Source organism: Pangasianodon hypophthalmus, chromosome 10 (genome assembly GCF_027358585.1).
Source record: "Pangasianodon hypophthalmus isolate fPanHyp1 chromosome 10, fPanHyp1.pri, whole genome shotgun sequence".
Lineage (NCBI taxonomy): Eukaryota > Metazoa > Chordata > Actinopteri > Siluriformes > Pangasiidae > Pangasianodon > Pangasianodon hypophthalmus.
The window spans coordinates 931458-948957 of NC_069719.1; the positions used below are offsets into that span (position 1 = coordinate 931458).

Below are 17500 nucleotides of genomic sequence, written 5' to 3' on the forward strand. Positions count from 1 at the left end.
AGTGTACAGTGTGAAAGGTTAGTTTATGAAGACCCAGGATGAAGTGTTAACCCCGGGTAAAGTATGAGCAGTGTGAATGAAGAGAACCCGGGATTCTGTTTACGCGGCGTTTAGAATGACTCAGGTTAACTATTTCACGCGTGAAAAGCCCTAAAGTTGAGCGAAGTTTAACGTTATGCAGATGACAAGCCGAGCAGTTTCACCTGAAACATTTCAGTGTTTCCATAAATCGGTTCCAGAAATTCATTACTCCAAGCTTCAGGGATTGATTTACACAAAACAGAACCGTGCCGGTGTTTTATTTCAGTACAGCGACTTTTAAAACCTATAAAATGTGCAGAAATCCTAAAAAAAAATGAAACGTTTTTATTATTTATGTTTCATTCTGACTACAGACAGCGCTGCACTTCATGCACGAGCATTTCCAACAACATTTTATTTTTAGTCTAATGCTTAGTGGTTTTATATATTTTTTAAAATCATTTTATATACAATTCTTTTTATTCTTTTTTTTTAATAAACATTGTCACTGGAAAAATATAAAGTTTTAAATATGTTCTGTTTTCTGTTTTTTTTTTTTTGTTGTTTAAAATTGTATATTTTTTTCAGATTTCTAAACATTTTTTCCTCCTTTTCAGTGTTAATTTATTTTTGCAGATTATATTAAATATAATAAAAGAATCATCAAATTATTTTTTAAAGTTTATTTTTAAATGCAGATTTTTTAAACCTAAATATTGGGATACTTGTTGTGTATCGCAGAAATGTCTTTCAGTACCGTGATTTAATATATTTGCCCAACTCTCAATTCTTCGAGAAGAAGGAACTATTTCTGGTGTTTTTTTTTTTTAAAAAAACCAATTATAGAAAGAAATGTGTATTTTTTTTAAAAAAAAAATCCTCTTTGATGCATATTGCAGTAATTTGTGTTCTCCTCTCTGTCATAGTCCTCCTTGTAAATCTATATTTTAAATTAGAAATCTAAATTCTCTACAAGTCCATCCTCAATCCCAGGTGTCTCTAATGCTGTTAATTCTGTTAAACTCCCGAGGCTGAAAATGACACAACATGAAATATAACAATAAACGCTACGCTTTTTGCTCATAGACCTGACAGCAGCTCTCTGGGAGGTGAAATAGAGAGATAGAAAGATGGATGGATGGATGGATGGATGGATGGATGGATGGATGGATGGATGGATGGATGGATGGATGGATGGATGGATGGATGGATGGATGGATGGATGGATGGATGGATAGATAGATAGATAGATAGATAGATAGGTAGATAGATAGGTAGACAGATGGATAGATAGAACTTTACTGTCTTTGCAGTTTAGCATCTACCAGAAGTGCAAATAGTAGCATTGTGCAAATTAATAAAGTGCTGGTTGAATATGTAAATATACGTACTGTCAGTAAACAAACAAAAAAACAAACAAACAAACAAATAAATAAATAAATAAGGCTGTGGACGGTGAATATGTGCAGTAGCTGTTGAGTAGGTAAGAGTATGGATGGTAAATTGCGCTATGTTATAATGGAAAAACTCTAATAAGTATAAATATATAATATCTGCATAAATATATGTAAAAGATGTTTACATTGGATATACAACAGTACTCAGATTAGCCATGGATAATATAGGAAGTACAGTATATACAGATAATGTACAGATATATGAAGGTAATTTAGGATATATACTATGAATGAAGGATGATATAGAGGTAATAGAGTATAGACGGTGTGGAATAGAGGTGTAGAGCGTGGCGTAACGGTGTAGCGTCGAGCTGCAGGGTGAACAGGCGTCTTGTTGCGGAGGTACAGCGTGTTCTTGTTTACGTTCCTGATTCGTTTGGTCTTTTCTGATTCTGCAGCACGGACTTCCAGAAGAACAATCCGGTCCACAAGCTGAACGATGAGGAGCTCCTGGCCTTCGCGACGGTAAGCCACGATTCTCGTTCACAGAGCATTGGCTTCGGTTTGCGTTGGCTGTGTTTCCTTCGTACGCGAAGAACACACACCTGTAAAACGTTACGCGTCTTGCGTACGAGCTCCGCGTGAACACTGCTACGAGTTCTTCTCAAAAACACAGCAGAAGAGTCGTCTTTTTCTCCTCAATAAAAACAACACCAGAACCAGTCGACATATGAATCTGGAATGATTGACAGTTGCGTAGATATTTTGAACTTTCCAATATTAGCTGACTCAGTGGAAGCCCCGCCCCCTTCCTCCATCGCACATTAGTAATCACTTGTCGTTACGATTTTCCTGATTGAAAGATGCAGCATCCTCGCTTTCTGTCACGGTAAACGGAGAATATTTTGCGTTCATTAACGTGAAATAAAATCAACTACTGCGCATTAAATAAAGTTATTATTATTATTATTATTAAATAGCCGAACAACAAACGGTAACGATAAGTAGAACGTGATTAAAACCTCTGTTTGCTCTCTCGCACCTGTCAGCACAAAGCATTCAAACATCCTGGTCACACCCGTCGCCATGGAAACTTCTGACAACCACCAGAGAAAAGCCGCCACTCGTCTTTTTTTAGATAAAATGTAGAACTAGAAGAGATGCTCATGTCTTATTAATTGCTGTACGTAACATATGTTTTTGTGGAATAGCAAGAAAAAACAGCGTGTATATGAACTTCTCTAGCGTCTACATCTTAACTAATAAAGACGAGTGTGTATCTCCAGGAGAATATCTCCATTATGGTTATAATCCATAAATTCAGGAATCCAGGAAGAAGCCATTTCGAAACATAAAACTGGACTAAATGGCCCCTGGAATGAATTTGTGATTTTCATTGCGAGTCATTACTGCTTAAACGTTTAGCCAAATGAGGCGTCGTGAACCTTTATTAAAACGAAACGGACAATTTGATGTCTATGAAGGTGCAACCATTACACCACAGTGCTGACTTCTGGATCCTGATTGGTCAGAAGGTGGTGATTAATTCTCTAGAACAGCAGCTCTGACAGTAGCGCAGGTTTATATTAATGCTCTCGTTCTAATATGTTACCGTTTCTATAGCAACAGCTCATTCACAAGGACGTGTACAGCGGACGCTCTGCTAATAATAAACAGATTCACTAATGTGATGTTTTCCCAGAGTAGGGAGATGTTTATGTAAAATTTATGGAAGGAGTCTCCAGTGTCAGAGGTAAAGCTGGAACTGTAAGTTTTCCGACATCTTCAGGACAGAGGAGTTTACGCTTCTTTGTGGTTTCTCGCTAACATGCGTAACAAGCTGCGATTTTGTTTTTGGTTTTGTCTTATTAACCTGAAGAGAGAGAATGGAAAAAATTGAGGTAAAAGTTCTGAATATTGTAAAATAGCTAACAATAGTTATAGTGATATCGGTAACGCAAGTGTGTGATACTACTTTTTCTTTTTTTAGAAAAATGTAAACAAAATGTCATTTTAAAGTTTTAAATCTGCTGTATTTACTTTATTTATTTGCATTAAGATATAGTTTTTCTGTTGATAGTAACAGTAAACAGTTAATGTGGGTTATCTTACTGGCTTACGTTAACTCTTTAACCACAACACACTGTACGTGAACTAAACAGCGTACGTTTCTGCGTAACGTTTCTGCGTAACGGGTCTGCGTAACGGTTCTGCGTAACAGTTCTGCGTGATCACGTACCTTTATGAATAAACTCCGTCTTATTTTCCTGAAAATGTCGTTTCTTACTAACAAAGTGTTTCTTAAATACGCCGCCTGTATTGTTCCTTATCAGTTCTCATCTCTGTGTACAATCATCTGTGATTTATTCTGTTTCTGACGAGTCACTTGCACTTACACATGCCAATTCTCTTTACACACACACACACACACACACACACACTTTGCACTATACACTCCATCACCACCAGCTGATCAAAGGTTCCTGGTTTGTCAGCATCCCGTGTGACGAAAGCCGCTGAGCATTGTGTTAAATTGAATTCACATGGCTGATGTTTCGGCTTGACCCTGTTTTCTGTTTTCTGTTTTCTGTTGTTGTTGTTGTTGTTGTTGTTGCTGTTGCTGCTGTTCACCTCCTTCCTGTAATTTATGCCTGGATTGTTGCCTCGGTGTCGCCATGCTTTCTGAATCCATTTGCATTCATTAAACAGTCCTCACACTCTTCTAAGGAGAAGGAGAGCATCCTCAGTTCAAAGCTTGACGTCTTTATTTGTAAGAGGCCCTTGTACCTGGCAGCGAGCCTCAGCCATTTGGAACCGGGCCCTTGATTTCCTGCCAAAACTAATTTCCTCAAAGTTGAGTATTGAGTGTCCTAAGCAAGGTTCTTTAACCTTGAGTGAGCGTATATGTTTCTCTCGGACACATGATCTCATGAAGGCCTGCCTGATGTTGGTACTGTACACTTTGGTGTTTCTTTGCTGGCTGGGAATCTTGGAGCTTGTCTTGCTTCTTTTAGCGATAAATGAAAAAGAGGCCAGAATTTGTTTAAACACCGGCGTGCTTGTCTGGAGAGACCTCTCCTTACACCATCGGAGACATCCAACCGGTCCAAGGGAAAAATTTATCAACAATGACAAGTACACAGGAAATAAAGGAGATGGCTCTTGCAATCGGACATCTGTACAAGCAGATAGAAGGCTACCAAGGACATCAGCTCAGAAACCAAACTCTGTCCAGAGGTTGGCATCGCTACTGCCACAGCTGCTCGAGTGTGAGGTCCTTCTGGAAAAGTAATCTGCACTCTCCGTGAGGATCTGTGTGTTTAGACAACCATTTCCTGTCACTTAGCTGGACGGCTCATGATATTTTGATGCTTGTACCACACAAGCAGAATGACAGACGACCGCTCATTTTTTTCCACTTCAAATTACGCGTATGTGTGTGTGTGTGTGTATATATATATATATATATATATATATATATATATGAAGCAACAAATCCAAAGGATTGTCTAGAACGACTCCTATGGAGATTGTGGTCCGACTTTTTTCTGGAGTTCCAACTTTAGTTCCTACCTGCTATTAGTTTCCCCTACGCAAAAAAATGAAGACAATCTTATAAGCATGGTTTCATCTTCTGTTGTATATGATCTCTCATTAAATGTGTGTAGAGACGTTATGAGCAATAATAAAGCTTGGAAGGAAGTAACAGAGATCGTTGGTGCCTCTGATGAGTGTACGTAGCTAGTACATTTAGCCTGCTTTGCTAATCTAATCTGAGAACGAAGCTAATGTGAAGCTGAGCTTGGAACATAAATCACGCAACTGATGTTTAATGTGAGATTATCTAGTTAGCTTTAGAAGAGATATATAACTATTACTGCACAGCTGGACAGGCCACGCCCACAAGTGACAAGAGTAGCTGTCTCACTCATGACTAACTAGTTTATTTTATATTAACTTGCTCAAATGAAGTAATTTTGAGCCTTTTTGAATTGATCTAAATAGTTCCTTCCAGCAGGATTTGCAACTGGATACACGTTAACTCTTAAGATTTGAATATTTCTCTGCGAGGCCTTGCTCCGAAACGGCAGCCTCGTTGGGAAACAAGTAGTGCATACCATTTATTTTGTTGCCAAGAAAAACATGCCTCCTTTTATTCTGTCGTCTCAGGTTCAGCTCATTTTTTTCCCTTTTATATGTGAATGCATGAGCTATATGGTGCGTCATGGTTTACCTGTTTTATACGCTAGCAGACCTCCAAGAATAACTGGACCGTTGATCCGGAACAAGCGCTCCAGATCGTAACTCATCAAGGACGGTTTTTACATTTTTCCCTTCCTTCTTACTGGCTTTGGGAGAAAAAAAAAGAGAAGAGCCTTTTTCACAGCTCCACTGAAGGGGACTGTAAACATGGAGGCAGCTGAACTAGCACTTTCACACAACCACCAGGGAACACTTTGACAGCTCGGCCGTTTAACTCTGTAAATACTTTTTCCTCCAGCCCGTTAATGAATCGCCTTTTGTGTGCGAGGAATAAAAATGCGCCCTGCCAAATGAAATGCCTGCTCTCACGTCCTTGTAGCTGAGATGAAGAGGTGATATTTTTATATCCGCGGTCGTGTGTGATGGCGTGAAATTTCCTCGGCGTGACTCATAGCCCTGGGAGTGCTGCAGAAATGGGTTCGCTGCCTTGCATTGCTGTCACGAGGGCAGTTTTTACACGGGGCTTGGGTGATCCTTCCCCAAAGTGGTTTAATGAAAACCAGGAGCCAGGACCGTCTCCATATATACACCACGCTTGAATAAAATATTCTTGTCCACAGGAAACAGTGTTTCATTTAAAACTCTTGTGGTTATTGCACTGCCGGTAGTCGTTTCATTTGTCACACAGATCCCACATGGAATGGAGCAGATCTATGCGCTGAAAGTTTTAAATAAAGCAGACTCTGTTGGGATAACGGCGCTCACTGCTGGGGTTTTAATAAAGACTGGACAGGTATAGGTTTACCTTAGACACCATTTTACCAGTGAGTGTTTAATCTGAAATTCACTGTCATTCACTATCATTCACTATCATTCACTATCATTCACTATCGCAGCAGACGGTAAAGAAAAGCAGCTAAATGTTCGGTGTTAATATTTCATATTTCTTGGTGAAGACGATACAACGGTCAGCTGCACAAGACGACGCTGACGAAGATCCTTTTTAATAGAATGTTAACAGTTTATCAAGTCGTAAGAATTGTAGAAGTGTGCTTCAGACTGTTTTTTAAATCCTACCTGCTCCTGAACGAATTCCTTTCACAGATATTTTTTTGTAAAAATGTGAAAGAGGGCTTTCAGAGCCGCGGGTTGCGCATCACTATGCAATCTCACTCAGCTAGTTTAGAGTCGGATCAGGGGCAAATCCCGGCTCAAGGAGACCGATCCAAACTCGTTTTCAAGGCTGGAGTTGGAGACATGGAGGAAGAACTTCTCAGATGCTGCTGTAGACTTTACGTCCTCCGTCCATCGGATCAGCGCCGTGCTGCGTTCTGTTTCAGAATCAACAAGTTTAGCTGAATTCCAGCTCGTCCACACAAGTGCAAAGATATGATACAAAGATATATTATTTTTCACATTTATTGCACCGATTTATTTGCTTTCATTGTTAAAAGTGTCGAGTTTGAAGTGTGAAGTGTAATGAGTAGCCTGCGTTAAGATGTTAACTGAATTGTGGCTTCTTTGCTGCATAAATAAAACAGCCTAAAAACATCAGTGTCCTGAAACTCACTCTCACTCTCACTTTATCCTGGTCAGGGTCACGGTGGATCCCGAGCCTGTGCCGGGAATGCTGGGAGTGAGGCGGGAATACTCCCTGGGTGGGATGCCAGTCCGTTTCAGGGATGTCCTGAAACAGTTTTTGCTTTAACTATGGGGAAAAAAACTACTTTGTTGAATTACTGGATTCTCACCTAGTAAAAATTTGTAGTTGTGAATTACCTTGCATCTATAGTTTATTTTTTATCCCATTTGTGTTGCCATGATGAGCTTTAATTGCACAACATTACGTCGCTTGGCCTGCTCACGCTGTAGCAGTGACTGGTATCTCTCCCAGCTGCCATCATCATGCAGTTGTCCGTGACCACCTTGATGGCGTTCATTTCCTCCGTCCCGGAGTTCTGCTCTGTCAACACTTTCCCATCCGCTTTCCAGCACCAGCAGGGTGTGAGCAGTGACATGGTGGGTGTGGTGGCTCCTCAGATAGCTCATGTCAGCGTTTTATTTCCTCATGTTTTCCTGAGGAGAGTTTTTTCTGTACCACATTGAGATGGTGTCATCTGCGTAACCCAACGCCGTGTTTGTTTGGTCGTATCCTTGCCGTGATTCCCTTGATGCCGATACTTGCGTTGATGTCAGCGGTGATTACTAGCCAAGGGCAGAGCACCGCTGGAGGCCTTGTGTAACTGTTTCTGGATAAGATTTGAAACAGCTGGGTGTAGAGAAACGCGTGAAATCATCCATGATCTCTGATCTGAGGTCATTGCCATAATGTGGCTCAGGTTCTTTTGTTTTTCATCAATGGCCATGGATATGGGTGTTATGCTTTGGCCATGTTGAAACACACTGATGAGTCTCCTCAATCCATGATGTCACTAATTTGGGTTTGGAATGAAGCAGTTTGAGCTCATCTTTAGTTCGATCAGATTCAGTTCACGACCAGTTCCAGGCACGTTTTACACTAATGATGCATCGACATGATCAGCGCCTCGCTCTGATACGATTCAATCTGTCATCGTTGTAACCTTTTAGAAGAGTGCACAGTTCAGCTCAAGCCAAAATACTGTGAAAAACCATTACTGACCCTTTGGGGTGTGACACAATGACATTATCTGTATCTGTTTAGTGCTTCAATTATCCACATCTGTATCTGGGTCTGGATTTAAATGCAAAATGGGCGTGGCCTGTAGAGAGACAGTCTCCTGAGAGTTGATTATTATCCAATAACAGCACATTCCTAGGTGTTTTATTCCTTTTCCGACTTTTTACTTATTAACGAATGACACGTCATACTTTTTATCTGTTTATAGCTGCATTTAAAGTTGTGGAACGTCTGCAAGGCATCTTACTTCCTGTTGTCACTTACGTTATAGCAGCTGTAAACAGTCGTTCCCTCACCAGCCTCTTTTTTACTTTCTTGAAGTTAATAAAACAAAAAACACAGCTTGTCTTCTGTAATTGAGAAACTGCAAAGAAGCGTAAACTCCTCTGTCCTGAAGATGTTGGAAAAATTCAAGTTACAGCTTTACCTCTGACTGTTACAAAGCGCTGACACTGGAGACTCCTTCCATAAAGGTTAAATAAATGATCTTTACTCTGTTGTTAATATAAAAACTACAGCGTGTTATAAGGAGTGCACTAATATACCGTAAACCATTTAATTGCAGTTGAGGATGTCAAGAAGATAGTAAAGAACTTTTCGTTTAAATGCCTGTTAGAGCCGGGTTCTTGTGTTGTCCTTCACGCTTCCTTCTTCCTTAAGAGCGAATTGATTTTACGGGTAGCAGAGGGCGGTGTAATTGAGAGATGTGATGGCTTGTTAGCGCTTGGCACCCGTCCTGTCCTATACACGCCTTTGCGTTTGTGACATGAAAGAAGATGCCACGACTGTCACGACTCCCTCTTTCCGTGCCATTGTGTGTAAATTGGGAAGTAATTAGTGGCTCTTGTTTACGAACCCTTCAGCCGACCTTGCTCTTTTGTTCCAGGAAATGCAGTTGCACGGTTATGTTGTTAAATTAGCAACAAATTACTGATTCCTTTCGCACCGAAGCCAGGGTTTGTTTTCGGAGAAGAACTAATCCGACTGGCTGTTTAAACCATTGTATAATTGAGTCAGTGTGAGATTTGTGCTCCTGAATGTGTCAGGAGACCATCTATAACGAGGAAAGCAGGTCTTTTCTTTCCACTTCAGAGATGTTCCTTTTGGTTCTTGACTGATTGATGGCACCTCTGCTCCGTTTCTCCGACACCTGAGCTGATTCAGGTAGTTATCAATATTCTGATGATGTTCTCCACTTTTTGCACTACTTTGTTTTCGCTGCAGATTGAAAGAACCTTGGCTGATCCTGTGAGCAGGCATCTTCCCAGCCTACATGTGGATTCGTGAATCTGCAGGCTGGTTAGATGGTTGTCACATGTCCAGCGGATAGCAGTCAGCGGTTGTGGTTCTGTTTTTTAATTGTTTGAAGACCTTTGATCATTTGTTGGTTGTATACAGAAAGATTTCTTTTGTGATTCACCCTTTTGCATTTTTTGTTTTCACTCTTTGCTTCTGTATCAGATACACACCATGGAGAAAAAAAAGGTTCCTCAAGGGCTCTAGCATTCTAAAGAGGTTCTACTTCTACACACTTAATATACACATAGTCACTTCCAGAATTATTAGCTCCCTTGGTAAAGATTAGCAAATCCGATTGTAGTTCATTTGTTTAATCATGGTCTAGCAAAATCATGTGTCACAATTATTGGCACCCCAGAGAGAGAGAGAGACAAAGAGCACAAAAGAGAGTGAGACAAACAGAGTGAAAGAGAGAGACAGAGACACAGACAGAGAGATAGAGAGAAAAAGAAACAGACAAAGTGAGAGAGACTGAGAGTGAGAGAGAGAGTAAAATAGAGAAAGACATACACATAGAGTGAGAGAGAGAGCAACTAAGTGAGACATAGAGTGAGAGAGAGAGAGAGAGAGAATGTTTTGATATGAATGTGAGTAAGTGATGTTTTGAACTTTAGAGTTTTATCCTGTGGAAGTCATCACTGTGATTTTAGCTGACCATTTGTTGGCATTGTAACTTGGTGGTTTATGGACTGAGGCACTGCGGTATCTCGTGCACCTGCTCTGCGTTCTGGCTGCAGCGAGTGCCGAATTTCACGATGATTTCCACAGCGAGAGGCCAGCGCAGTCGCAACTTGTCTAAAATCTATTTAGTGAAAACAGGTCAGCAACCGAGCTTAATTTATAGCTGTAGCGTTTATGTGGCCGTCTGACCATAAATCTCCTGAATACGCCGAGCGCCGAGCGCCAAGCCCTGATGTGTTTACCAGACACTTTCTCTTTTTTGTGTATTTCTCTAAATAGACTCGTATCTACGAGAGTCTCTGTGCGGCATCTCGTTTTATTAGCAAATTGAGTTCTCTTAAGGAAACAAAAAACAAATATATTTGCATGATTTGTTTTTGCACAGTTTCCCAGCTGAGATTCTCATTAAAACGTTAGCTGTAAGGCAACAAAATCCACTTGGACAAACTGAAAAGAAAAAAGACAGATGGTTTAATAGGTGTCAGGGATTTAGGATGATGTGATGGTGTCTTTCCTGCACACCTTCATGAAGGCTTTTACATGGTTCAGTGCTTCACAGACCTCCAATCCAGCAAGATACGGTTCCTTTCCTCTTGCTTGTCAGCTTGAGTTTGATCACCAGCCACGGCGACTCGAGACAAATTACTGTCTTGCTACAATCTCTCTCTCGTTCTGTCTCGCACACATGGCTGAAGGGAAGATCTCAAAGTAAATACAATGTGTCATATCAACTTCAACTTCAGCACGGGAAAGTGGAAACAGTGCGCTGCCTCATGAGACACAGAGTCTAAAGTCGCACCTTCAGGTTGTAATCGGCCCAATCCTGTCCAAAGAGTTTGCTTCCCAGATGGGATTTTCAGACTGTCTTGGAATTCGGAATTTTGTGATAGACTTCCATGGAATGCAAACCTCGCATACGTGCCTTGGCCGTAACTGTAGGCCTAGAGACTGGTTTCAAACAACGTTTATTAGACCTGCAGGAGTAGACAAATGATAAATTTATCAAATAGCCCGGAAACTTTATATAATAACGTAATAATGTAATAATGTATGTCCGGCTAGTTAGCTCGTTAAGTGCATTAATAGAGACTAAGAGAAATAAACAAGTTTATGAGTTTCTAGGGAGGGAGCGACGGCACAGCTGAAGTCCTTATCATTATCAAGTTCTCTCCTTGCATCGCAAGTAAAAACATTATTTTTATTCTAGCTAGCAGGAAGTGTGACGTATTGCATATTATTATAACAGGAAAGTTGTGCTGGACTTTATTTTCCTCAGCTTTGTCCGTGTTTCCACCCACCGGTGTGTTTCTGATTCTGAAAAGGTACAGCATTGAGGTATAGAATTGTGTCACAGCATCAAGGTATAGAATCAAGGTATAGAATTAGGGGACAGCATCAAGTCACGACATCAAGGTTCAATGTTGAGTCAAGGCATCGAGGTACAGCAGCGAGGTAGAGAACTGCAGGGCAGAACCGACATACAGAATTGAGGTCCACACAACATCAAGGTACAGAATCGAGGTATAGATTTGAGGTACAGAGTCATGGTATAGAATTGATTTATAGACTTAGGGGACAGCATCAAGTCACGACATCAAGGTACGATTTTGAGTCAAGGCATCAAGGTAGAGAATCGAGTTACAGCATCGAGATTCAGCAGCAAGTTGCCGAATCGACAACATCAAGGTGCAGAATCGAGGTATAGATTTGAGGTATATCGTTAATTTGAAGAATCGAGGTAGAGAATTTAGTTACAGCGGTTCAGTACAGAATTGAGGTATAGAATTGAGGTACAATGTCAAGGTGTTGAATTGAGGTATAGAATCAGGGGACAGCATTGAGTCACGACATCAAGGTACAATGTTGAGTCAAGGCATTGAGGTACAGAATCGAGGTAGAGCATCAAGTTGTAGAATAGAGATACAGATCTGAGGGGCAGAATTGACAGAATTGAGGCACACACAACATCAAGGTACAGAATCGAGGTATAGATTTGAGGTATATCGTTAACTTGAAGAATTGAGATAGAGAATTTACGGCATTGAGGTGCAGCATTTCAGTATAGAATTGAGGTATAGAATCAGGGGACAGCATCGAGTCACAACCTCAAGGTACAATGTTGAGTATCGAGGTACAGAATCGAGGTAGAGCATAAAGTTGTAGAATTGATGTAAAGAATTGAGGCACAGCATTGAGGTATAGAATTGAGATATAGAATCAAGGTAGAGCATTAAGGTATAGAATTGAGGTTCAGAATTGAGGCACAGCATCGAGGTAGGAGTATCGCACCTCCTCGAAGTACTTTTCATTTAAAAAAATAAACACCATCTGACTTTTTTTGGTTGTTGAACCATCTCTGCTGTGAGATGCCAGTTCATTACATTCCCCTTAATCCAGCCCTGGTGATGGAGGACCGTTTGATTAAACCACTTTTGCTAAAGCAGATTTACTGATGTTTCTTGTTCTCCGTTTGTCGTACCACATTGTGAACCCTGGAGTGGAGTGATGGATGTTTTTAGAATCTTTAAACCCGACAGCTTGAGATGCTCATGAGCGTGTGGTTAAAACAGCTGTAGTTTAATTTAACCACATGGAGGTCAGAGCTCAGGACCGGGGACAGGATGAAGGATCTGGGCGGATGAATTATTTACGGCGTTTGGGTTTTGCTTTGGAGTATATATTGCCTTTCAGAGTAGCGTAGGCTGTAATCAGTGGGTTTGTTAGAGGATCGTTTGGTTCCTCAGTTTCACTCACATCGCCATTCTTGCTTCGGTTTGATGAGCGATCCGTGTCTGTTTAAAAACAACTTTTTAAAAACGATAACAAATTTTTTAGGATGCTAAAAAACAAGAATCAGATCTTTTCTGTACTTTAATGAAATCTAAAACAGGAAGACCAGGTGCTCGTATTTCTCATGACGTGATCAGTGAAGCCTCATTATTACATTTCCTTCAACAATCTTTGGAATTAAAAAAAAAAAAAAAAAGTCTTTTTCTGGATTCTGATTGGTCAGAAGGTGTTGTCTGGTCACAGGTTTATATTAATGCGCTTGTTCTAATACATTATCATTTCTATAGTAACAGCTCATTCACAGGGACGTGTACAGCGGACTCTCCACATTGACTAATTAAAAAACGTTTTCTCCAGGGAGATGTTTGTTTAACATTGATGGAAGGAGTCTCCAGTGTCAGCGCTTTGTAACAGTCAGAGGTAAAGCTGGAACTTTAAGTTTTCCGACATCTTCAGGACAGAGGAGTTTACGCTTCTTTGCGGTTTTTCGGTAACATGCGGAACAATCTGGGTTTATTTTCTCTTATTAACTTGAAGAGAGAGAATAAAGAGATGCTGGTGAGGGAACGAGTGTTTATAGCTGCTATAACGTAAGCGACAACAGGAACTAATTTGTTTTGTTGACGTCCACAACATTAAATGCCACTGCATAGATAAAAAGTATGACGTGATGTTCTTTTATAACTCCTAAAATGCACATTTATGTAAAAAGGTACATTTCTTTTTAGACTTATCTTTGGTGTGATTTTTATCCTGCCAATACTCTTTATTAATAATTTTCAGGAAGAGATGATATTTACACCAAACAGGTAAAATTAAAGTTATGAAACATGTGAAAGGATAAGAGAGCAGGACTCTGCAGAAAGGAAGAGAAATGGAGAGAGGAGGAGTGAGAGGGAGATTTAAGAGCGAGTTGTTCTGAATGAGATGCCCCTGTTCACTGGGCCGTGTCCTAACCTTTATTACTTTAATTAACCAGACAGGGAGCAAAGTGCTCAGGCTCGAAGGAAAAAAAAATCCAAGGCACTTTTGTGCAAGCTGAATGCATGAATTCTAATTAGGTCTCGCTATCTTGGAAATCTCTTACTGCTGTCTTCTTTCAGTCCTTTCTTTTTTCCTTGTCCTTCATCAAATGAAAATCGATTCTAAAAAAGACGTGAAATCTTCAGCCTTGTCTTGTGCACGTCTGTGAAACATCTAATTCAAAACGTTAATAAAAAAACACACGTCTCAGACAGGAACTGTTAAAAGATCATGGCTAGACCAATATCCTTAAATGTCAAACAGATCTCGAGTGAGAAGAGAAACGGCTCGGGTCCAATCCGTCTGGCTCCAGCGACGCTCCAGAAGCTTCACATCAACATTCAGAGGCAGATTATCAAACACGAGGAAAATGTGTGTCTGGTTTCAAGGTTACCGAATGTCATCTGGTGAAAGGAATATTTTGGCTCGGGACCAGTTTAGCTTTCGTCCGACTTTAAGATCAAGTTGGAGAGTTTGTGTAAACATCACTGTCCTTCAGGAACGACGCTTAGAAACACTTCTGTGCAAGAAAAACATGAAATAAAGAGCTGGTTGATGACGCACTGTTCATTACTAATTAATAGTAACTCATTAGTAATTCTTTAGTTATTAAAAATAATTCATTAGTCATTCTTTAGTAATTATTAGTAACTCATTAGTCATTCATTAGTAATTAATAATAACTCATTAGTAATTCTTTAGTAATTATTAGTAAATTATTAGTAAGTCATTAGTAATTCTTTAATAATTCATTAATAACTCATTTGTAATTCTTTGGTAATTAATAGTAACTCATTAGTAATTAAAAGTAACTCATTAGTAATTCTTTCATAATTATTAGTAACTTGTTAGTAATTCATTAGTAATTGATAGTAACTCATTAATAATTCATTAGTCATTTATTAGTAATTAATAGTAACTCATTAGTAATTATTATTAACTGATTATTATCTGATTAGTAATTAATAGTAAGTAATTCGTAATTAATAGTAACCCATTAGTAATCTTTAGTAATTATTAGTAACTCGTTAGTAATTCTTTGGTAATTAATAGTAATCTATTAAGCTCTGAAGTTCTATTCCTCTTATACCAATGTTTACAATTTTTAATTTATTACAGAACGACACGTCACACTTTTTATCCGTGGATAGTTAGAGTTAATGTCTATGAAACGAGTTAGTTGCTGTTGTCACTTACGTTATAGCAGCTGTAAACATGCCGTTCCCTCACCAGCCTCTCGTTTTTCTCTCATGGCAAAAAAAAAGCAGCTTGTCATGTTACTGAGAAACCGCAAAGCGTGAACTCCTCTCAGGAACCCGGCGTTGGGATTTTGGTGTCAGAACAGATGAGCTAATGTGCTGATGTCAGACTAATGTCTTGGCTGTTGCATATTCGTTGCTAAAGAAATACGTTTTTGCGTGATATTCCAAGAAAACACACACACACACACGCACACACATACACACACACAGGTCTTTTACTCCATTGTCCGTGATCTCACTTCCTGGCTGTGTACCATGGTCTTTCCTCATCCTTCTCTGTTTCTCCATCACTCATGCTGGGTGGAAACGGGCCTTTTCTTCAAATTCCGAAGGCATTTTGGGGGGAAACCCTTCCATCATCATCATCATCATCATCATCATCATCTAACCTAGTTTGGGAATGTCAGGTAGGGAAGTGGATGAAGGGAGATGATTGGTCAATAAGGACTGCAGTAACACATGTTCATGTACAACTTTCCAAACTCTTTCCTCTAAGGTACATTTATTTAAATCCTGGTATTCTGGAACGACAGAAATTCCTGTTTTTGGGATCGCTGCATAAGTTCAGACTGTAACGGAATTATAAGTCTGTCTTTCTCCCTGATCAATCCCTGATCGTGAACAGTTAATGGCTTTTCGGAATGCCAAGCCACACACGTTGGGCTGCGCTGGTAATTCCGAAGCTCCCCTTCAGTGCCTGAGCCATGATCCTGTTACTATAGCAACCTCGGTTTTGGGGAGCGAGTGGCCTGCTGTGGTGGAGGAATTTTTTTTCTGTTTGTTTTCCACAGTATACGTGTGGGAGAAAGCAGCTTCACCATCATCATCTTTCCATCTTTACAGCTCTGAGTCGAAGTGAGGGATGAGCTAGGAAAAGACGACAAGAGGAATATGATCTTTCTATCTTTCTATCCATCCATCATACTAAGGTTTCATCTTGCAGTCTAAAGGGTTCTTTCTTTCATTCTTTCTTTCTTTGGAGATTCCTGTGTGTGTGTGTGTGTGTGTGTGTGTGTGTTGGTACTTGTTTGTCTAATTCTTCTGAAGAATTCTTATGTTCCTGTTAATGAGGTTGTGAATTCTTGGACAAAGAAAAGGAAAAGTTCTGTCTTTCACTCTGTAGGGTTCTTCAGCGTGTTCCTCGGGGAGAATGGTTCTGTGTAAAACCCTAGAACACAGAGTTCTACCTTTCAGACATAGTTTACAAGTTCAGTAACCTAGAAAGTTCTCCTGAGTGTGAGTGAGTGTGAGCAGCTCTCCTGTAACATACAGAGGAGTGCCATTACTTATTCACACTGTACAGCCATTACATCACATTCACACTGTTGTTTGTTTGTTTGTTGACTGTGTGTTCGGATGTGCGTGTGTGTGTTCGGGTGTGTGTGTGTTCGGGTGTGCGTGTGTGTGTTCGGGTGTGTGTGTGTTCGGGTGTGTGTGTGTGTGTTCGGATGTGCGTGTGTGTGTGTTCGGGTGTGTGTGTGTGTTCGGGTGTGTGTGTGTGTGTTCGGGTGTGTGTTCGGGTGTGTGTGTGTGTGTGTTCGGGTGTGTGTGTGTGTTCGGGTGTGTGTGTGTTCGGGTGTGTGTGTGTGTGTTCGGGTGTGTGTGTGTGTTCGGGTGTGTGTGTGTGTTCGGGTGTGTGTGTGTGTTCGGGTGTGTGTGTGTGTTCGGGTGTGTGTGTGTTCGGGTGTGTGTGTGTGTGTTCGGGTGTGTGTGTGTGTTCGGGTGTGTGTGTGTTCGGGTGTGTGTGTGTGTGTTCGGGTGTGTGTGTGTGTTCGGATGTGCGTGTGTGTGTTCGGGTGTGTGTGTGTTCGGGTGTGTGTGTTCGGATGTGCGTGTGTGTGTGTTCGGGTGTGCGTGTGTGTTCGGGTGTGTGTGTGTGTTCGGGTGTGTGTGTGTGTGTTCGGGTGTGTGTGTGTTCGGGTGTGTGTGTGTTCGGGTGTGTGTGTGTGTGTTCGGGTGTGTGTGTGTGTTCGGGTGTGTGTGTGTGTTCGGGTGTGTGTGTGTTCGGGTGTGTGTGTGTGTGTTCGGGTGTGTGTGTGTGTTCGGATGTGCGTGTGTGTGTTCGGGTGTGTGTGTGTTCGGGTGTGTGTGTGTTCGGGTGTGTGTGTGTTCGGATGTGTGTGTGTGTTCGGGTGTGTGTGTGTGTTCGGGTGTGCAGTTCAGTA

The 17500-nt window shown here is 40.7% G+C and overlaps 1 protein-coding gene across 2 annotated transcripts in view; it reads left to right on the forward strand.

Moving 5' to 3' along the window:
* Positions 1-17500, forward strand: part of ttc27 (tetratricopeptide repeat domain 27) — an 82330-nt gene that overhangs the window by 25267 nt on the left and 39563 nt on the right. For both annotated transcript variants that reach the window (XM_053237601.1, XM_053237602.1), the window contains exon 9: positions 1877-1943. In XM_053237601.1, the coding sequence (XP_053093576.1) occupies positions 1877-1943 (67 nt within the window). The remainder of the gene's footprint in view (positions 1-1876; positions 1944-17500) is intronic.